Source organism: Diprion similis, chromosome 2, assembly GCF_021155765.1.
Source record: "Diprion similis isolate iyDipSimi1 chromosome 2, iyDipSimi1.1, whole genome shotgun sequence".
Taxonomy (NCBI): domain Eukaryota; kingdom Metazoa; phylum Arthropoda; class Insecta; order Hymenoptera; family Diprionidae; genus Diprion; species Diprion similis.
The window spans coordinates 15,114,498-15,137,521 of record NC_060106.1 but is presented as its reverse complement, the minus strand read 5'-3'; the positions used below and the strand labels follow the sequence as shown (position 1 = coordinate 15,137,521).

General features: G+C 41.7%; 2 protein-coding genes across 7 annotated transcripts; both read right to left on the bottom strand.

Moving 5' to 3' along the window:
• Positions 1 to 1,008: 1,008 nt before the first annotated feature.
• Positions 1,009 to 4,484, bottom strand: LOC124415929 (organic cation transporter protein). Of its 4 annotated transcripts, none has more exons than XM_046896680.1 (8): positions 4,371 to 4,484; positions 3,494 to 3,671; positions 3,107 to 3,346; positions 2,761 to 3,019; positions 2,396 to 2,564; positions 1,956 to 2,257; positions 1,577 to 1,860; positions 1,009 to 1,413 (listed from the first exon to the last, which is right to left on the bottom strand). In XM_046896680.1, exons 2-8 carry the CDS (start codon positions 3,662 to 3,664, stop codon positions 1,153 to 1,155), a joined length of 1,686 nt encoding a protein of 561 aa, XP_046752636.1. In that variant the 5' UTR covers positions 3,665 to 3,671; positions 4,371 to 4,484; the 3' UTR covers positions 1,009 to 1,152. The 4 variants fall into 4 exon arrangements, with proteins under 4 accessions (XP_046752636.1, XP_046752637.1, XP_046752635.1 ...); XM_046896681.1 differs by having other exon boundaries at positions 4,444 to 4,478; XM_046896679.1 differs by having other exon boundaries at positions 4,283 to 4,465.
• Positions 4,485 to 6,493: 2,009 nt separating this feature from the next.
• Positions 6,494 to 13,592, bottom strand: LOC124415923 (vitamin K-dependent gamma-carboxylase). 3 transcript variants are annotated; one of them, XM_046896665.1, is made up of 10 exons: positions 12,787 to 13,592; positions 10,914 to 11,188; positions 9,355 to 9,676; positions 9,056 to 9,238; positions 8,779 to 8,942; positions 8,127 to 8,665; positions 7,765 to 7,965; positions 7,266 to 7,504; positions 6,826 to 7,140; positions 6,494 to 6,735 (listed from the first exon to the last, which is right to left on the bottom strand). In XM_046896665.1, exons 2-10 carry the CDS (start codon positions 11,167 to 11,169, stop codon positions 6,576 to 6,578), a joined length of 2,379 nt encoding a protein of 792 aa, XP_046752621.1. In that variant the 5' UTR covers positions 11,170 to 11,188; positions 12,787 to 13,592; the 3' UTR covers positions 6,494 to 6,575. The 3 variants fall into 3 exon arrangements, with proteins under 3 accessions (XP_046752621.1, XP_046752620.1, XP_046752619.1); XM_046896664.1 differs by having other exon boundaries at positions 12,799 to 13,591; XM_046896663.1 differs by lacking the exon at positions 12,787 to 13,592 and adding an exon at positions 11,548 to 11,832 and having other exon boundaries at positions 10,914 to 11,190.
• Positions 13,593 to 23,024: the final 9,432 nt, after the last annotated feature.

Sequence of the window (23,024 nt, the reverse complement as noted above, 5' to 3'; positions counted from 1 at the left end):
TCGATCTTTCTCGTTACAAGTCGATCTTCTTCGAGTCGGTCAAGATTGTCAGCCTAATTTAAAAACTGACGTCAAGGTAGCAAATAATTAATAACCAAAGTTCTTTCTCTTAGGACCTATCCTAAAGTTCCAATAAAAACGCTACCTTTCAAAATATTATTCTGTTGTAGTGGCTACACGATTAGTCGATAGTTGGTAGCCGTTATTTGATTATTCTCAACAAATAGTTGATTCATCTCGCCTTATAAAATAGCTTTCCTTGACAATTGATAACAAAAATTTGACAATCGACTTACATCGAAAAGTCGACTTTCAGAGACGATTAATTGATTTCGAAAGTTGAAAGATTCAAAATCGAGCTAAAAGTAGAAAGTCAACATTTCATAATACGTATAATACTTAACACATGTATCCATCAATGTGTATATTGGCTCAAAAACTGGGCAGCTCGGGTTGGCTTGGGTCCGTTACGCGTTTAGTAATTATGTCTAAAATTAGGCACAGAATTAAACCTAAATTTTGATTATACCTAATTTCACAAGGTAACCGTTGTCAAATTATATTTAAAAATTATAAATACGTCTACGAAGACCTGTAATGCGGGTCCAAATAACGTTATCATATTACAATATAACATCTTCAATATGTAGTACTAATTTAGCTAATAATTGGATACTTTCAATGGTTGTGGTATTGGGTATACCATTTGGTCTATATCACATTATTAAAAAAAGAAATATTAATTTTTATTTGGTTACTTCAAATACTTCATTATTTTCTATTTCCTTCTATTCATTTCATATAACTTGGTCAATATGATTAAAAACTACACAATTTAATAATAATATCTAGCTACGTCGTATAAAATTAATGTATCCAAAGATATATTTATAATAACCGCGTACTGCTGTTTCATGATTTCTTCTATAATCTCGTTGTAGGCATAAAGTGAGTGTATTTCTTCTGAATTTATCAGACATATAAATTCCATACTCTAACAGACAGATAGTGGCTGCCGTCCGAGTCATGCACGTGCACATGACCGTAACGTGAACTTGCAACAGAATGCTATCTGGGATTGCAACGATCAAATGAACAGCACCTCTGATCTATCCATTTATTGTACTGTAGCATGAATTGGCCGGCGTATTTCTATCTAAACGAACAACAGTTTTTAATTGATACGCTTCCCCGTCCCTCGGCCAGTTCCTCGTCGACGGTATCAGTCAAAGGTCTTCCCCGCGTTTCTGGTAGAACCAGGGACAATAACCCAGCGATGAGCGCCAAAGCGCCACATAGTGTGCTGGGTCCCCACCACACCTTTTCCCCTAATAAATCGACGACGTACGGCGCCGCAATGCTGCCAACGTGAGCCATAGTTGAGCTCGTCCCCACAGCGCTGTTTCGACAAACCTGAATGCGCATGTCAAGCAAGACGTTCGAATTAATTTCTTGGATTTGAAATTCGAATGGGATTTGAAAACAAAAACTCTTACGTGACTTCGAGTGCTCGAGAAATATTCCGAGTGTGGTATAAGGATGTTGACATTATTGTTTGAAAAATTTATTTACTCACCGTAGGGAATAATTCAGAAGTGTGCAAGATTATAACGCTGAACACCGCGGCCACAGCTAATCTTCCAGTCAATGCAACTGCCGTGATGGCGGTTGTTTCTGCTTGAGGAATTAGCAAAATACTGAGCAGCGCTACACCGGATATCGAAAATAATAGAGCTGTAACAGGACGGCGACCCATTAAAGCTAAAAGTGGTAATGGCACCAAATACGCTGGTATTTCAGTGGCTCCTGTCAGAAAGGCGTACAAGTATCGATTGGCCGAAAAGTTGTCCACGTTCAATGCTGAAAGATGAGGATGATTCAGATTGAGTATTACTAACCGTATCATTCTAATGAACAACAATTATGTCTCACAAACAATCAGGCATTCTGCTCACCAATTGCGTAGTACGAAAGGGACGTCGCGGCCCATGCGAGGTACGCGATGAATATTCTCTTCCGCAATTCCACGTTGGAGACTAACTCGATCAAACTTTTCCATTTTTCAGAAAAACTCAGTTGTTCGTTTGAAACTTTAACGTCTTCTCTTTGCGCATAATTCTTGCTATCCTTTTCGTGTGTTGCCAGGGCATGACTGTCATTACCTGCGTAAATGGGACCGTACGAACTTTCGATAATCGCTTGCGCCTCTTTACGACGATTCTGAGACATTAACCACCGTGGGGATTCCGGCATAAACCTGAAATGGTTTAAAACATTCATTATCTCGCATCTCCTCAATATACCAGCAAGACCTTGGCACAGTGAAGCAATTGAGTGAGTGGAACAACCAGATTGGTCAAACGTGCATTCGGTTCATCTTGACAGTAATTGTTACCAGCAATGGAGAAGCAAGACAATAGCCGGTACGGTAATGGCTAATTGAAGAAGTTTCCAATCATGTACCAAGTAGGCGATTCCTGGGAGAATCATCATTCCGAATGGATAGCCCATACTGTAGACGATTCCCATCCACGCTCTGTGTTTGGGACCAGCAACCTCTGTTACTAATTACAAAATCACCATTAATTTTGATGAAAACTATGTTTTAATTGAGAAATACAATTTGGTTAAATAAACACAGTGCAACGTGAAAGTTTGAGTGCCAAAGTCTACTTATCGTGGTCTACTAATTGTCGTGTTTCGTGTCGTGGTGATAAAAGCAAATCCTCACGGCATATGATTCTGAACTTCAATACTTACGAATCGTGAAGGACGAATGATAAATTGCGGAATTACTGACTCCAATCAGAGCTCGGAGTATCATGAACAGCCAATACCAGGGAGCAATGGCACTAAGGGGTCCAGCGACGATCAGTAACACAGCACCAGTTATGTAGCTGATTCGTCTTCCGAACTTGTCGGCAACAACGCCGAACGTACTAGCGCCAAGAAATTTTCCCAAGGACAATGCCATCTGGACGCTACTTCGTAACGCGGTTCTGTCACAGACCAGATCCCACTGTAATAATTCATCAATACCATCAATTAAGAGTCATTTCCAGCCAATTAGAGAATTGACCGCAAGACTATGAATGAGTGATCTTACTTCAGCGACGATCGACGTTCCGTCAATGTCATCCGCGTAGCTGATCGCCGTGCAGCTTTCGCTTCCTGGATTCTCATTTGAGCTCACGTACTCCAAGGCACCTTCAAATCCCAGTTCAGCCAGATACGAGTAATCGTAGGAATACACGGAACAAGAGGATGCTGATGATATATTTCTAATTTGTGAATCAGTCCAGTTGGCTGCCGATAACTCTGGGACTGCACACCAGTGAGTGGGTACCTGTATGGACATGCAGTCGTCCAGGTGAGTCAGGTGATAAGGTGAAAATGTTTACTCGCTTATCACTTTTCGTGTGCATGTTCTACGTTATTAATCGCGTACACGTCACGCGCGTCCTTCCTGCTGCGTTTTTCTCGGCGACTTTACCTCGGCTAAAAAAACGTAAGACGTCGCGTGGAGTCCGTTGAATAACGTGGGTGTTGCAGTAAGGGCAAAAACAAGCCATAGCAGCTTCGACCCCTCGCCGAGTTTGTCGAGCGCATATTCTAACTCGTCTTTTTCATCTATTTTCTCTTTTCCTCCTGCCTCTTCGGCCATTACGTCTCTGGAACATTTCAATAACGGTATTTAGATATTCGGTATACAGATATTTACTTAAAAATTCGATTTAACGGTATGAGTGAACTACGAGTTGTCGAATTAAAAAAATTGCGCACAGTATAAGACTCGTAGCGGACATCCTGTAGTAAATGCTGCGAAACTAGCTTCAGACTGAATGATTTTGGAGGAAGTCAGACTAAAGAATGCTAATGATCTCAGCATGTAGCCCAAGTATATGTTAGACTATGGCATGAGAATAATTTTTCTAGCGTGAAATGTACGGAGTCTAGCTTTTTATGAAGTAAAGTAGGACACTTTATATGTTGATAACGAAGATACAGGCAAAGGCAGGTGGGAATATTTGCCCGGAATTACATTAACACGTGTTTCGAAGGAGACCGAATTAATACTGAACCAGGCATTACATCTGCCTTTCCTCGCAGGTATTGAATTGGCCTGTCAGTGTTAGATAAAATTAATGTTATGCGGTTAGCGCGTAAACTAATGAGAAACCGACGATTACGGCATCACAGCGCTCACAAATAGTTTGCCAGATTTGAAATTTCGATAGAAATGAGTTCTTGTCATTGGATTGACTACTCAATTGTTGTTTACCGAGAGGCAAGACGTGGCAACGTTGTTACGAACTACTTTGCTCTGGAGTTACGTAATTTCAACGAGAAATTCAAATTGTCAACACTACCATGTTCCAATTTCCGTTTACCCGTCTGAGGCCGCACAAAATCAACACACGCTCGTGAAACTTGGTCACTTACGCACGCGTCTTCACAGCCGACGACGGTTTACTCGCTACGTCTGCGGCTCCGGAGCTCTGGCTTAAACAGCCTTGCCTAGTTTTCCCCCTCTTTCTTTGATATGAATACACATGTATATCTACCGACCTCCGCACGTGTACGTCACTTAGTACGCATTCGATTCACCACGACTTCGGACTTATCCTCACACGCCAAGTGGACGCAATCTTACACGATCTTTGATAGTGGCTATACCTTATCTTCGTGGAATTTGATATTAGTGTAGTGCGTTAAACAATTTCACGGTAGTCAATTACAGGTGGATCTAATCGTGTTTATTAACGGTATCGATAATTTATCGACCCAAAAACAATAAACAATAAAACAATAAACAGCTTCAGTATTCCTGAGTCATGGTTAGATACGGGAATTGAAGAACAATTGGATGCCACACAGTTTACGATGTTATTAACTTTCTTAGATTTGGGAAAAAAATGTTCACCACTTATCTTTTGCCGAATATCTACTAGCGGCGTTTTTTTCGCGGTCAAAATTATACATATTTTTCGACGCGTTTACCGATACAAGATTTTGTCAGGACATTTTTACTTCTCCAGTCAAGTCCAATGATTGAATTCACCCAAAAAAATTTGTAAAAAGAGTGCACCTCCAGAGAGGACATTACACTTAGAATTCCACTGGCTACGACTTTTACACATCAGTGATGCGCAGGCTTTGGTAGAAGTTGAAATCAGTGACATTTATCGCTGTCGTTAATTATTCACTGTAATGGTATATAGCATTCTTTAGGCATACTGTGTTTTTTCTTGTTGACTACACACTTCCGCGAATTTTTATGAATTCAGTGTTGTCGTTGAAGTAATTAATCGCGGCACTGTCGATGCATCCATGTGCTATAGCGGTCGGTGATGGATGCGATAACGGATAGGATATTTCGTAAATGTGTGGATGTGGTTAATGAATAGATAACCGCGATAAACTTTTCTCATGAAAAGAATGAGTTTTTATTCGAGTTCGGTTGTAATTATACAGTACATGCTGAAGTCACTTCTCATGTATGGTTTGCAAAACATTTAATAGATATCTAAAATTACGTACAGGTCCATAACTATCCGCTTAGTGAATTTCTTGTCAGTTTTTACAATTTGGATTGTCGATGTTTACCGTCACAGGCACAGAGCTTAGGACAAAGCGTTTAACACCGTTAATATACATCAGTCGCGATAATGTACAGAATTGTCAAATTAATTTGGATCTACTTTCACCATATTTCTTATTACAACTTTTATTCTACGTGTACATATTATATAAAATATATTTTCTAGCGTGATCTTATGTTCGTATTTATCACTATCTTGTACTTCCTTGCAAAAATTTGTGCGTTGCTTCGGTATTTATGTATATAAATAAAAAGTTGTATAATCATACAAAACTTATCTAACATGACGTGTAATTTATGAAACAAAAAAAAAAAAAAAAAAAAAAAAAAATGAAATATATAAACCCAAGTAAAAGATTTGTACCCTACTATTAAAGTACTCCGTATAATAAGATATTTTTATTTGCCTTTTCAAAGTGCTAACTTCTACATTTTATAAATCAGTTAATCTCAGTTATTTATTTGCATATTTACACGTTGTTGCAGTATACTTGCAAAGACTTCTCTGCGCTGTAAGATAGTTTAGAACGACACTTGCGAATTCGACATTGGCACGGTTTTACTGCTTGTAGCAAGACTTAGATAATCCCCCTATCATAACGTACATACTATAAATAAGTAATGAATAAATCGAAGGCTTCTGTTGACATTTAGGACATTCGGGCCTCGTAACCGTTATCTTTCAAATCATTTCGCGAATCTCATTTGATGGCACTCATTAATCCTGATCGTGCGGATGATGTACGACTATAGCAGTAATTGTTTTGGACTTTGTATAATACAATTACGTTGTTAACATTTTATAACGTACCGCCAATTATCTAAATGATGATGCACAAGTCCACGATCTGGTGAAAAAACATTTCCTAATACGTAAACCCCTATGTATATATATTATACATACATAAGAAATTATTCGACTTCTCGGATGAAAAAAATATATATTGTAACAAAAATACGCAATTTTTCTAAATTAGTTGACCTGAACTCGACGCAGCATGGGAACGTCGTAAGCGAAGTAAAAAAATGCGGCAGCGATATGTCCAAGCGTACGTTTCCAGGCATTCAATTTGTACCTCATTTCCTTTAAAATTGGGAAGACATCTTTTGGTTTTTCTGGTGGTTCGATTCTCCTGAAAATTTAATGTCGCCATGTTAAAGATAATTCATAATTTATAAAATTTTTTTACATCTTAATCCTCTCCGACGGTTTAAATATGTACCCTTCTCTCTCGAGTCTCTGCTTGGTACCATTTGTGAAAGTGTACATCAGGCACGCTGGGTGAAAGCTTATCGTTTGTACGTTATGGAATTTTCCTGGACTTATTTCGAGGTGATTTCCCTTGGAAATCGTAACCCCCTGTTGCCAATCATCTTCGAAGTAGATCACCTGACCTTCGAGCACGGTCAATGTCACGTTAGACAAATCTCTGTCGATGTAATTCTCCAGTTCCATTCCTGGATAGTCCGCTACGAAAAGTACATCCGTATAGTTGGACCAAGAGTAAACGGCGCGTTGAATCTCATCCAGTTTGTTCCTATATGACATTAGAAAATGACTTGTTATCGGATGACTGATTCTCCTATTATTTGAAGTTTTGTTTTTTCTTCAAGCAACTGTATAATAGAGAGCAAAGGTCAAAGTCTGATCCATTCTATTTACCGATAGGAGCTGAATTGCGTCATTAGAGGCATCAGATAAGAAACGGGTTGGAAGGGGTGCCATTCCGCAGTCAAAAGGTTTACTTTAGGATTGAATACTCTTTGGAGGAAACGTCCGTTCAAAGAACACCAGACGTCGATATAAATGCTCAAGTTGTTCGAGAGTTTTGCCCAATGATCCGCTACACTTGGTTGTTGTCCAGTCGTCAATGCCTTTTGCCTCTCGTTCATAAGATTGTCCTAAACGGTTGAGTGTTTGCATTATAGTGCACGTAATGAAGCCAAACTTTAATTAAATTATTACATATAGTAGCTCGTGAATCACTTTTTAATTTGTTGAGTCAATGCATCGCTATTAAGACTTCGTAGACGTTGATTCGGTGATAACAAAGTATGAAAAGATCACAAGCGCGTGACTGGGTTTACTGCGGTGACTAACAGTTATTTTCAGATCTGGGATTAAGGTATATAATTAATTGGATAATAAATGTAAATCATACCTTTAAACAATGAGCGTATTGTTTGACCATGTCACCGTGCTTAGACCACCGATCTCCCTGAACCCACGCTTGCGGATCTAAGTAATGATCTTCGTTGTGTACGTTATCGTGTATCTTAATGACGACCAAAATAGTGTCCCAGGAGTGGACCATCATGTCCCAAGAATAACCATATAAACCTGGAACCCAATTGTTGTAACCCTGAAATAAAGTCCAGGAAGTGTTGTTATAGCTTGGCTTTTGAAATGCACTGAAACATTGAAACAGCCAATATTTAATAACTTCAAATCTGAGGCACTGAACTTTTTCTCTCCAAGTTTTAACAAGTAGAATTATTTTTGTTTCAGGGACCTGAAACGTACCTTTGTGATGAAATGAGAGTACGGCAAGAAGAGTTGCATGAATACGTGAAAGAGCAACAGTCCAACGACGAATTTTTGTTTCTTGGTCACGTTTACTTTACGAAACAATTTCTTTTTTCGTCCGTTGGCGGGTTTCGGATAAACAAGAGTCGATTTCCCGGTTAATTGTCTCAGCTCCAGGTCACTAAAACAGTTGTGGTGATCACTTTCTTGTGTCGAGTCATCTTGACATTTCTTTACATTCGAATCTTCTTGACTTCTTCCATCGTCACTTGTGTCTGCCGCAACACTGGGACTCTCAGTTTTAGAAGCAGCCTCACCAGAAAAACATTTCTTCTCTTTCGAAATAAAATCATCACTTTGTTTCATCGATTTGCCAATTCTATTATAACACTGGTTCTTGTGCTGTTTTTGATCCGGAACTTGATCGCTTCGCAAATGAGACTTGGATCGACCGACGAACCAGCCTTCGATTTTCGTCGGCCAATCAACGTGACAAAACAGAGGCATCGTGGCCAGACAGACGTACGGGAACATCCCTAAATGGAATTGAAAATATATTTTGGGATAAATACAGACCTTTGAGGTCCAGAAATGGACGATCTTCGTTATTGCTCATGCTTTCATGGTTCCCCAAAACTGATCGTCTCACCAATGTGAAAAAGTCGGGAGTTCATAAGGTGAAAACTGGTGCAAAACACCATAGCAGGAAGTCGCGTCCGGTCAAACAGCATCCAGAAGCCAACAGTCAAGTCAAAAAGGAATGCGAACCAGTGAACGATGAGAAAGTCGATCTGATCAGTACTTAGAAACAGCCTGAGGAAAGGTAAATGCACCGCGTAATTACGGTAATCCTATCGAGTATTAATCGATACGGCATAATGAAATGATATATTATAAAATATGCTGTGTTCGATATAGCAACTTACTTGAATGGGTCGAAAACCCAATGCCTGGAGAGATTCATCATCGCGTAGCCATCCAGCCATTCTTTACTGGACTTTTTCAGCCCAGCCAGGAAGTACAAGGCAAAAAATTGGAACTTGAGGATAAAATAATTCCAAAGAGGCACGCTGTTGTCTCCTAATCTGTACGATCTTGCATCCATTGAACTAAAACGGATGTAAAATTCGTGAACGTTTCGAATGATTAAAACGACGTTATAACGCACCTTGACATCACGACTCATCCAACTGATTTTTATCAGAAATGACACGTGTTTACTCACAAGTACTTGTTGGCTCCGGTGCCCCAAAATAATATAGCGACGACGCCGTACAAGTAGCTGTGATTATTCCAGTTCATTTTGTCGAGTATAAAAAAGTACCAGTACGGCAGGAGGAAACAACCGCATGCTAGCTTGAAGCTGAACCCAATCATGATGCCTCCGGCACCGAGCCACATCAGGGTGTACAACGCGATGGTCCATGGCAATCGCGGAGGCTTCATTCCGTGGATCAAAGGGAAGTGACAAGTCGCTGGATCCCCCCATTTGAGATCAATGTCAGAAAAGCCTCTCTCCTCCACGATGTCGATCACCATGCACAGTCCTGTAAGTGTAACAGTGAAAAGTGTTAGGCTGAATCAGCATCTCGACCTTTGGTAAGATTGTCTATCGATTGTTAATGCACTTTGAGCATGATCAAGATAATCAATCTTTATACGATTGTGGTCCGCCTCACGTGGGCGTTCGGCTTTATTTTGACTGGCTCTGTTTGACCTTGGAGTCTGCCACATGGAAAGCTGTACGTACGCGTATTCTTATCGGGTTATCTCCGACCAGTCAGAACTTACCTACAGCGGAGATGGAAAGGAGTAAAAAGTAACGAGTAACAAGAGACACGCTGCATTGTACCGAGTCTTCATACTTTCAGTGAAGAAGAGCGTCACAGGCGTTGCGTTATGCGTGGGTGGTAAAGATAAAATTCGAGGTAATGCAAAGTCCTAACGACCATTTGTCCATTTATTGCGGTTATCTACTCGGTTCTACCGATATTCTTACTGATATTCTCTGTTTGAATCGAACAGTTATGTATTGTCATACATTATTACAAGATTTATTCCCCGTTAGCTGGTCAGTTTATTATCTAATTCTCGTCGGATAGCGTTTTAAGCTGACTATGCACACGTGCCATAATCGGTGTAACTTGATTCTGCGAGTGCCGAGTGGCGATGTTCAAAAGAGCAGCGACAGTCAAAAAGACCAAATCGTAAATTGATTAAACAGACTTCGTGGTCACTGATCTGGCTTATCAGGCTCATACATCTACATTTTTCGAACCAAACACGACTCGAGTCATTACCAACCGAGCATGGTGAATTCACACCCAACTGTTCGATTTTACAACCTTGCACCATATCCTTGAGAACCGTGAATGTAGAAGACTAAAATTGGTGACAGTGTTTGTGAGAAAGAATGCGCGTTAAAAGTCAGGATGACCAATCGGAAGGTGGGCTCCAATTTTCGTCAAACAGTGATTAAATATTCACCCGAATACTGGCCTACGGATTCTTGGATGGCTGCGTATAAATGTTTGGGCAGTTCAGTTTTTTCTCTCGCTAGAATAAACTTATAAAGACTGTAATCAGTCGCGTGATCCAAGTCAAAATAATAGGTTCGGTATTTGGCGAGCCCAGTTAAGAGGTGGACATTACTTTTTATGACTATGGAATTAGAAACTCGTTTTAGAACCACTGGTTCATATAAATTCTTTATCCTCACCGCCCGATCCGATCTGCATCATCCGACTTTACAGACAATCTAACAAAGTGTTTGATCTGACTTACCGAAAAGCGCGCGAGCCACTCCGAGGGATGCTGGGTTTGTTGGTCGGTACATCAGAGCGACAAATTTTTCGTAGTTCTTGAGGTCACCGAGCCGGAATCCGCAGACTTCCTCGAAGGCTTTGTCGCTAGGTAGCATCTCCGAGAGCTGAACCGTCCAGCTCTTGGTTTTGGATTTATGTTCATCGGGTTCAGCACACCCTCCGCAGTTGGTCGCAGATTTTTCGGCCACATCCGAACACTTTAACCGTTGTTTCATTTTCCCGGAATCCTAATATCTGAAACCATGCCATCGCTCATCAAGTCACGGTTATTTCACACTCGTTTAAACGGTTTCTCTCAATCACTGATCATTCACTGTCGACGCAGTTACATCATAAATTCAGTTTTGTATTTCGAACGCACCGATCAGCGGAGTATCATTCAAACAATGGCACTATTTCTTGTCTTGCTCGTGTTCACGGCTGGTCTGTTGGTTTCTCAATGGCAGGAGAAGTCTTCGTGTACCGTCAGCGATAATGTGTTCCCGTATTTTAACGCACTCTTTCACGAGTGAAAAATAATTTTACAAGCTAAGTAGGTATTACAACTTTGCGAAATAACTGCGCGAAGTCGAAATTCATTCCTTACGCTCCGCCCGACGATTAACGTGGAGATTTGTTTTTCGATGAGCTTTTGCCGTATTCGATGTAAAACCCGGAAAAGCTAAAGGGAATAATCCCAGCTAAGTGACCGAGTGCGCTGCTAATGTATGTTGATTAGATAAGTGATATGGTCAATTCCTGTGAAGTAATTCTCTTTCGTGTTTTGTTAGCTCGCGTAACGTCATTTCCAAGAATCACGGGAATATATCGGTTCAAAACTGAAGTTTGTCAGTATTTTATCCGGTTGAAAAATTGACATTGTTTTTAAAAATCTGTGAATATTAAATCCAACCACACTAATAATTCATTAAAAAAATGTTCAGTCGTCGTTAGACTAGTGATGCAAGTACGTGTCGTCTAATATTAACGAGTTTATAACAACTTCGAGGTAATTAAGAATTACTCTCAATTATTACGTATACCGACGCTGTCGCGAGGTGACCGACAACTGCAGATTAGAAACTCGGTACCGGGGACCAGCTGACTAGATGTACTTAAGCAGGCTGGATTCGTCCCAACGAACGAACAGACGAACGAATGAACGAACGAACGAACGAATGAACAAAACGCACCAACAAACGAACGGGCGGTGTAACTGGATGCTAGATATGATTTATTCGTGCTCACAGAGACTCTGGTCAACAAGTGGGCGCAGACGGCACGTTTCTTCTTATTTTTTCGACTTGGTGTTAAGCAGTTCAGAGACGCTAAGTCTGGGCCTCGTACATGCCACGTTTAATTATTTTGATTGGTAAGAATCCCCCTGTTTCAATTGACACAATTATTAATTAAGGATTCGAGAAATTTTATAATTTTAATGCCATGTCATCCCACGAGACTGTCGTGAACACTCGTTTACTTGCTTCGTACTGTTTTCATCGTTGTGCGCGTAAAAAGTTTTAAAATAGTCTTATCTGATTATTGCTTATGAAATTTATATCTAAAATACACTAATACGGCGTTACACAGTGCTGAAATAAAGAAAACGATTTTCAGATCAAGATGTTGAAGTGGCGACCGCTCGTGATACATGAAATTGCATTTACCGTTGATATACTGTTTTCAAATCATCAATCACGCGCGTGCAACCCCAGCGGTGTTTTAAAAAATATTTGAAAAACGTCAAGAACCCATGCACTCGTCAAACACAAATTTTCAAAGAAAAGCAGAACACAGGCATTACCTTAGATGGTGTTTAATCTATAAGGAAACTGTGTTTTATTTAAACTTACATCAAATCTTACCAAAAGCACGTCGTTTTCTTGATGGAGAAACCCACCGACCCAGCTAACGTACCGGAGACTGACGGAGTTCTGTCTGCGGATCCCAAAGTAACTTCTCTGCTGCGGTAGGAAGCGACGGCTGCTGTCGCCAGGCAACCTGGCTGCCTATCGACCCGCGCTGGCGCGATTCTATCTCCTGTCTTTCCAGAGTGGTCTTTGGTCTTTCGCCCAAAATCGGGAATTCTTGTGTTCCGACCAGGATGACTTTTGCGTCGGGGAAATTCATCCGCGCGTACATCTGGTGCTCAAGATATTTGTGTCGCGGTTGATCCTCGGTGAACCTCGATTCGGATGATGAGGGTAGACATGGGTTCACCAACGTGGCACCTCATCCGTGCAACCTTCTTATTGGTACCGGTCACCACGTTGCTTGCTTCTTCGTGCTAAAGATGTGGATGCACGTCTGAGAATTTTACGACTGCTAAACCTGATTCGGCTATAAAACGGTCCCGTATCTACCTCCCGTCTGCCTTGGATAAAGGTATGTTCCAGGAAAGGTAACCTTTGACATATGATACCGATCCACCTTTGAGCATACAAACTCAATTCCTTGCGCCTTTGTCCACCTGGTGATGGGTCGGTGTAGGTGTGATCCTAGTCTCCGTAGAGTTTGTCAACATCTTCGAACATTGATAATTCGCAAGAGATCCATCGCACTCTGAAGCAATTGCTCAATGCTAGAATCGGTATACCAGACGGCCGAGATACTGTACTAATTAATATTATACTCCCATCGCGATTATTAATATCATTGGGAACCGCAAGCGGCTGGTGGTCGGAAAGCGACTGATTGTTAATCGTGGAGTCAAGTATATCTCAATACAGGAGTCAAAGATCAAAGATTCTCGGACGAGTAATGCATTCTCGACAGCACCACTCATCGCCAATAGCTGATTTGTCGATTCGCCCCGGGAGGCCAGGTTTTTATCTTTCCATTAACCTTACCCACACTGGCATATATGAAGAAGGTCAATATACTTGGGTGACAATTCGTCTAACCAGAATTATTCTCAGCCGAGTCTGAACTCGATATCCTATGCCTATGTCTCGAGAACTGAATCTTTTTTAATGCCGAAACTTGACAAGGGGCCGTCCATAAATTATGCCGTGTTTTTCTGCCCATTTGTGGTTTTTTTTTTCGTGTTTATATAAAAAGGATCGGGAAGAGGTGGGGAACGCCTTGAGAATTCTTGCGAACCCACGTGTGGGGGAGAGAAAGAAGGATTTCTTTGTAGGATTTTTTTGTGCCGCAAAAATGTGGCTATTATTATACAGTATTGAGGTTAGTATGTGTAATCTGATATACAGGGATATAAATTGAAGAAGAAATCTTCGCAATACCTCTTCAAATTCGCAAGACAATTTATATTCTGTATTTGAATGAATTGATAATAATTGGTTCATCTGTTTCAGTCCACCTAAAGCAGCATTTCATTAGCAGCTGATCGAATGCACCGTGAGGTATAAGGTCGTTTAATCACGTGGATTGCACTTTGATGAAAAGGGTTAAGCGGTAGGTGCGATGTGGTGGAAGTTATTTGGATTAATGTATCCAGAGCTGCACGAGTATAAGCATGATCAGCCTTTCCTTTCATCCCCGAGGATTTCTCTAGCGAAGGGATCCACGCGGGAATTAGAAGAGCGAGCAGCCCGGGTGTCGAGGTGCTGATCCACGTCGCAAGGGACTCCCGAATAAATTGGCAAATCACTTCACTATCTAACTCGGTGCAGAAGTGCGAGGATCAATTACAGATTCCTCAGGAATATCAGACGGCCGGTTCCGGCAGGGTGAAAAAAATGTCTCCGGAACGTTTTTAATCTTCCCTAGACTCGACGGCGAAGTTTACCCCTGACATGAGCAAAGAACATAGATGTAGGGATGCTGGAGGTGGGTAAACGCCGAGAAGAGGTACACGCAGGGCACACAGTCAACGGGTGGAGTTTCTAATGAATGGGCGTCACTTTGAGCAAAATCCCCAACGGCCGTTTTAGGGGTTGTAAAACAAAAGACTGATTTCGTTTCGAACACACCCCTCAATCTGTCTCTGTGGACCACTTTCCAGTGGAATCATTCCACCACCCTATCGGGGAAAAATGGTCGCAGGCGAATTTGAACAGGTTTGAATTCGAAGAATAGCCGGATTTCGAATTTTCGCACCTGCGCCGTGCATGAGAATCCAGTCGAATAATCGTGTTTGCTTTTCAGACGGTATAACTCATCGTTTGACAAATTATGAGGCTTGGCAAATATGCAAACATGAAAAATTAATAATAAGAAGATCCCGGGGCTCCCCTGCAGCCCCTTTTCGTTCACTGCCGCAGCACTACGGGCTACGTTTTCCCATTGGCTACCGAGGACTATTTACCCGTCGTAGTATTTATTCAAGAATTTGAATCGCCCACCTGGAACGCGAGCTACCTCGATTGTTGTGTATTTGCGCAGCTATTTATCACGGTTTATTATTTCCCATTGTTGGCAGAGTCACGCATTGTTGGGACGGTGGAAGGGCCGAGGCGAATTTCTAAAACCATGTCCGATCGGATTTGCATATTGAACGCGGCTGGTGTCCGATTTCAGGCTGGCACGTTAATTGAGGATATGCCTTTTGTTCTACAGGTATTCATGCTCTGTTACACGTTCTACCGGTTGTTCGAGGCGATCCTGATCGAATTACATCGCTACTTGTCGCCCTGCCCTACTAGGCAGCCACTCTCCCGTTTTCGTTCCACCTTCAAGTTCAAGGGTCGGGCTAAGTCGTGACGTCGCTTCTGATTAGAATGGGATCATCGCGGCTGCTCTTCCTCTCAGGGAACGCACACGGTTGAAAATAAGTATCTTTAACCATCGAAGTGACTCAACGAATTTCGTAACGACCATCTTTCGTTACATTCATTAATTAACTTCCTGCATAGAAAGTATCAGTATATTTAAAATCGAGCTCAAAAAAATCTAAAGGTTGGATTTTTCGAGGTCAAAAATACATCGCCGAATATTGTGAAGAAAATAATACGTTGATTACTCACCACACCTAAACTATATCTTAATTGCAAAATGGTCGCGTGAATTTTTCAAGTTTCCGATTTGACTGATATAAGACACCGCTTTTGTTCGCACTTCTTCCGACTAAAAGGCAACTTTGCAGGCGTGTATCCTGACTTTCACTTGGTTACATAACAAACGGCTACAGCCTGCCGGTGCAATATTCTAAGATGTGTTAACGAGAGAGTTCCTTTACGTATTAACCCAAAGTATTATAGATGTTAGGCAGCTACATATTGCGCTTACTTACTTCTGAAGTGTAGTTTGAACTAATCGAAGCATACTCGTTAGTTTTTAGCTTCGATTTGAATGCGGCGTTTTGTTAATGAAAATTTTTCTGCGGCTGACAATAGGCCGTTAGAGCGAGGGAATAAAACCCAAAACGCTGGCTTTAAGAGAGAGAAGAGAGCACAAGTCGAACCTAATGGTGGACAGGCGCACTTGACCCTTATGTTTCGTTTAGAAAATCGTCGGTCCCTCGAAGAACAATGATATTTTCGTGAAGAGGAGGGAGGCCGAAAATCGGGCATAAAATTAACAGTATACAGTTTACAGAGCGTATATTACGAATCAGGAGTGTACGTAGGTCGCTTGCGCGGCTGCAATATTTCACCTCCCCCCTGCCGACGAGGGTCTCTCCCTGCTACCGGCCTAAGGGCGGCTGAGGGGGCTGGGGGCAGGAAGGCACGACAATGGAACCCTTTACCGAGCCCCTAGCACCCAGCCAACATCCATACATCATCATTCCTATCAAAAAAAAAAAAAAAAAAGGAGAAAGAAGAAGGAGAGAGAAAGAGGAATGAGCTAGGGGCCCTATGCCTTATACGTTGGGCCTAGCAAACGGGCACAGTATACACTGCAGTTGAAGTCCGCTCGTTACGGGGGCTAGGAAACCTCTCCGCCTCTATTTTATTTTCGATCTCTGCACTTCTTACGCGCCGAAGTACACATCGAGTACATCGCACAGAGCAACTGCGGGCTGAGAAACCGTTTTTCTCGGGCTAGTTGTTCGCGATATGGTTTGATTCGAGAGGCCCGGATGTAGACTCAATTGGTCTAGAAGTGACTTTGGCTCGTTGCGGGTCAGCCGTCGATGCTAACCAGCTCCTAATCAATTTCACCCTTGCCACATTATAACCGATACGTTTTTGTTGCAGCTTTACCGTACTCGTCTATCGATACAAAGTACCTTCAGCCCCTAGACTGAACCACCTAATTGATACCGCCCATCAAAAGTTCATGCTCGAACACACTCTCATTTGGCGAGATGGCAACGATTTTTCACGGGCATCGTGGTTAGATAATCAAAGAGAGTGATTTACTATTTGGCAAAAAGTATCGGGGGTAAGAACCCTTATCAAGCAGAGTCGGAAATATTAGTTCGACGACTGGGAAATTAATTTAAATGAAATAAATACGTTGTTTTCAGAAGTCTGCGCTGGTGGTCATCATTAACGATCGCTCATCGATTGTTTATCCACCCAATCTTTCTACTATCAAAATACTCATCCCTATTCTTCCCCTGAAATTATCACTAATGCTGGGAATTTCCTATAACATCCATACTCATATATTGAGTATGCCATCAAGATGGTGGTTGTGAATTAGATTTTCTTTCAAACCGGTGTAATGAATCTCTTCAGTAGATACGTGACTTTGAAGGGTACTTAAGAGTCAGCGCCAACAGTGACTCGGCAGTGTATTTGTTATCGAGATGACGGTAGAAATGGAAAAATAAAACGCGTGAAACCGCAGATATTTGCGAAGGGCTATAGAATGGTGAAATCTTCGTTCATTGTCCACGAGAGAATGGGAGAGAGGAAAGTCTAGAAATCGCTGAAAAGCCCATCAATCACGATGAACCAGCGGCGTCGGGATCGATAGTGCAAAATCAAAAAGGATTAATCCGCTTTTTGAAACGGGTGGGCTACCCCTTTACTGTGTCACAGCACGGGTGACTGATTGTAAAACCATACACTAGCCCACAAAGGGTTGCTCTGCTACGCGGGACTTTAAATTTAAGCCTTGTAATCGTTCTGTAATCCTCCAAAACCATGACAGCCATGAAAGCCCGTTCCATGGACAATTTGAAATTTGATCACCCAGCTTTTTATCACCGAGCGTGTAATTATTTTTCCACTCGTCGTTTGAGGTGAAAATGTTGTACCGAGACAAGAGTGTTGAGAGTTGAAATTGTACGAGACCGATTGTGAGCAAATCTCTTCATCAAACTTGTGACTACTTATATAATTAAAAAAATGATTTCATTTATTCGTTACTCGGGTTTCCTCGACTGACCTTGAACTAGTTTGGATCAATCTATAATTGGCATTGTGTCCTAAAATAGGAGTTAGCGTCTATTAATTTCCAAGCGACAAACACCTGATTAATATTCCAGTACAATTAGCATAATTCAACGCACTCTTCCAGTACTTTGATTCTAATCTCTGGACATTACTTTCGCTCTACTTATTACAGCTGTCGAAAAATGGTTACCGCGAAAAAACGGTTTTTTCGAGAAAAAAAAAAAAAAAGAAATCGCTTCGTTGGGATGTTTTGTCAACAAGCTTAACGGGGATTTTCACACCCCGGTTTCTCATCTCCGTATGGTATGATTAATGGACAGTTTTCGTTGCAATCTGCCTAGTTTCAAGCAAAATTTTTTTTCTCCTGATGACGTCACATGGTTCAAAGCTGTTGCTAACTATGTAACAGAAATTTTACCAAAAAAAAAAAAAAAAATAGAAAAATGTTTACTCCGAGACAGCAGGCTTCACTACACGCTTCACTGTAACTACGGTTGCGATTTGCAGGCGCTGAATAGCTACAGGGTGGGTCATTTTTTACCTGGTTTAGCCCGAAGTAAGTCAGACAATGATTGGACGGGAGTGAGTGCGTAGGTTTAATTTGATAGTTTTAATTCACCACGGGTACACTCGCGTATCAGAAGGTATTTATTAACTACTTTCGCTCATGCTTATATAGGAATAATCTTAGATGAGATTACATGCATGTTCTCTTGTGCATCGGTTTATTCTTCGGGCGCGTTCGACCGGAAAGACGTCCTGGGGGGAGATCGTTGGGGCAGGTACCCTCAGTCGGCAGAAAAGGAGAACTGAAAAAAAATCCATACAGCAAAACTGTCATTGGTACGGGGTGAATTCCTCCCTTGAGCTGCCGAATAGCGAGGGAGAGAAATCACCGACGTGGAGTGTATTCATCCACACGTAGAGCCTGGTCGTTTTTTGGATGAACCCTGCAATTTTTATCGCGAGGAAAAATCCATTCTTGCTGATCAATGCTTTCAGTCTCACCCTGGGAATACAACCGAGAAATTCCTCAGGGGGTATGTATAATGTCCGCAAACATCGGACTTTTTAAAGTGAAATGTTCATCCTCTTTCGACCAATGAAAAGGGGTTTAGCTTTGCTGGGTGGGGACTATTTCGAAAACGCGTTATAAACCCTCTAATGACCATAAATCTGAAGAGCCGGTTTCGCTCGCAGCTTGGCGACTAAACGCTGCTGTAATTTCACTGCAGGATATATGTTAACACTAAGTCATTTTTCCCGAGTTGAAAAGCTTGAAATGTAATTGCTCGAGCCATTGACCTCTAGACCAAATGTCCACTCATTTGCCTACCTCAGTTCACTCGCTCAACGATCGAACCCTTATCTTTCCAGACGCATCGCCCCTCCTCACCCCACTCGGCAGCATCCATGCCTCATAATTTTCCATTCATAGAAAACCAGTAGCGCGTGGACGGTTTTTTACCTATTATTTTATCGGCAACTGTTTTACTTGTTACGCAGGACCACCGGGCCTTTTGTTGACGACCACTTTATCCTCAAGTGGCTTTGCGTGCGCCGCTCGATAGACATCTGCGATATTCTTGTCGCGCTATTGCGAACTTGTTTTATACTCAATTTTGCAACAATGAACGCTGCTTATGCCTTAATGTTATGTAGCTCATTGCAGCCGATATGTACCCGATTTTTCCAACTTTAAAACTCTCGATATAATCAATTTCGAACACTTGCAGGACGGAATCTGAAGGTTTAAATATACAGGCGTGCTTCAGAGAGCCTGGTATGAATAATCGAAGAGAAAACACAATTCCCTTGAATCCATGAGTGAGGTGGTAGTACGAACCTCAGTACCAGATCCTGGAGAGATAATCTAGCAGTCCTTTGGGAGTTCTTTGAGTACACGGACGGAGCTGCTCTCGTTCCCTTGAGAGTTTATCGGATAGAGATCTAAGTAAGCTGTGAACAAAGGAGCCAAATTACAGCTGAAGAGAGAGAAAGAAAGCGAGGAAGAGTGAGCGACCAATGAAAACTGCTCAGAACGTAAATTGGTCAAAGTGCAGTAACGGCAAATTTCCCACTTTCAATTCTCCAATTTCGTTTCGCGACACTTGGACTTCGTTTCTATCTCTCGCACTCGGATTGTGCCGCGATTTATTTCCCGACAGATTTATTTTCGTCGCAGAATCGATCGTTACGCGGTACTTCGGGTCCGTTACCGGGTCACCAGAGAGGGGCGCCCCGTTTCGAAATCTGATAAGTGAAACAATGGATTGATAGGTGAAGCACCAACATAATGGTAACGTGGCTGTAACCAGGGACTAATGCTCGAGATTACTATCTGGCCATTGTTACCCACTGCATTTAGTGTAGCATACATAAGAGCTCGGGCGTTAACGTCAAAAAGCGTTATTCGGTTGGGTTGGCTCACCTGGCCTGGCCGTAACCACGTGCCGCAGCTTCCCGAACCAAACGAGATGTTCACTAGATTTTAAGTACGCTTTTCCATGGTTTTACCTTTTGTCCACCTGCCACGATGCTGCCTTTGTGTGTTATATCGGTGATGCCTGATGTTTGTTTCACAACAAGATTCTGTTTCCTTTGCAATATCGAAATAATCGTATTATTTGAAACTTGCCAGCAACGGACGTGGGAGAATTAATTGTACTCATTCTCAAATATATTTCACGTTTTCGACTCCCCTGAAGCAGTGATATAAAATTTGACAATGCAGTGAAAAGAAATCATATTCCTTTCAGCAGAATAAGAGAAAAGCTGCTAAACATTGTTCCATAATCTACAAATTTAATTTAAATGTAATTGTTTTAATTGTCTGCAAAATTCATAGAGTCGAAACAACTAGCAAAATTATATCATATTATATACTTATATCATATTATATATATATATATATATATGTATATATAATATACAATGTGTTATACGTTGGTGATCATTATCGATTTTTGCAGAGATGATCAATGAAGGGGGATCCTCATCGACGAGAAACAGTGTGTAAAACAGATCCGTAATCTAGATCAGATTTGACCGACCCCAGAACCTCTTCCGCGAATATGAGTTGGTGAGGGTGCACCGGGGGTCTTTGTGAGTCTCTCTCAGTGGACTAAGTACTCAATGATTGAAGATTGCTTCTGATTGAAAAGTTCGAGAGGAAAGGTGGTCCATTTACCGTGTTCACCGGCGTAAAACGACGAGTAGCTGCACATTTCATCTGTGTCCCGTATACAAGTCTACATACATCTACTCGGAAGAGATGAAGAGACTAAAAAACGTACGATACATTTTTCATTAAATACGTGAAATAAGAACTTGATTTCTCGTAATTTCTTACAGTAGCCTGATAACTAGTTTAATTTTTTGGTCACGGTTAACTCAATCATACAACCGCTCTTCCTGTCTATACTTGAGTAAATCGAAGCCGGCCAGTCTGACCGGAAACGTTGCCGGTACGTGGCTGGCATTCGGTACCACTTGAAAGGAAATCAGTCGAAGCGGAAGTGAAAACGGCGAGTACACAGTGCGGAGACGGTGCGTTCGTATTTCGACCGAAAGGTAAACTCGAGTAAACAGTAAGCAAAGCGCAAGAAGACCACGTGTCCTAATTGAAAAGCATGATCATCGACGATCCGCCCCGAGCATTTCACGTGGGACCGGTGTGTGCAAACGTTTGCGAAACGTTGAAGCTTCCTCCAATATCCTCGGGCGAGGCTTAATTTCAGTTCTCTCCTCTCCGAGCATCGTTTCGTTTATTTGCTTCCTCTGCTTCAGCTACTCCTAAGTGCGTACAGAAGATTGTACGGATTGTGCTATCCTTGTTTGTTTAACGCACCTAGATGTGATTTGGAAATAAATCTGAACTGGTTGAATTTTTCCTGCAATTTCAAGATCTGATTCAGGCAATACAGAACCTTTTTAACCGAGTCATTCACTCGAACGAAAAAAATTTGGACTAGAAATTTTTTTGGAAACTACACACACTTCTCCCTCAAATATGAATCTGTTAGATAATTCAATTAATGTAAGTGATCAATTAAAATTTATTTTAACCCAATAAATATTCGTTTCGATTCAGTAAAATATTTTACACAACAGTTTCAACATATCCAGGGTGAATCAAAGCCGCATGTATTTTATGGGGAAATGAGATGAGGTGGGAGGAGGATGAGGATGAAATGAGAAACAGGAATCATTCACAAATTCTGCACACTGGTGGCGGTTCTTGCGAATATTCTTTGCGGATTATCTCACCGTGATTAGTCGAGCCAAATTGCCTCCCAGAGTGTGTAATTAGCGTGCAAACACGGCGGCACGTGTCCGAGGAGGAAAGTGTAATGGATTCACGCCGTTTAATCGCCGAGCTTTCTCACTTCGGGATGAAATGGGCTTTTATATCTCAATTAGCCGTTGATCTCCGGTCCTCGTTCATTCGTTTTAGGCACGTGCGTGCGGCGGCGGCGGTGGCGTGAAGTTTACCGGTGATCGATGCTAACCGGAGTTGTTTCAAGACACGTGCGAGTTGCCGCGGAGGCGTGAACCCATATTCGCTTTATGGGGTATCTCCTAGCCCCGCCACGTGTTCAAGGCACAAGGGCCACGCGACCGATGGACAAACTTTAATTCGTCGCTCGTGCCGGTGTGTAACTTGTGGGCTGACATCGCTTCGTAAAAAGATTGATAACGCGTAACAAGTTGATCTCGTCTGTGGGAAATGCTAACCCTGTTATCTACGGGGCTTTCACTTGTAGATATAAGCCAACGCCGTATTAACGTTCAAATTCAATTGAAATATTTCAACAAGTTCAACGCGCTTTATCCAGTGA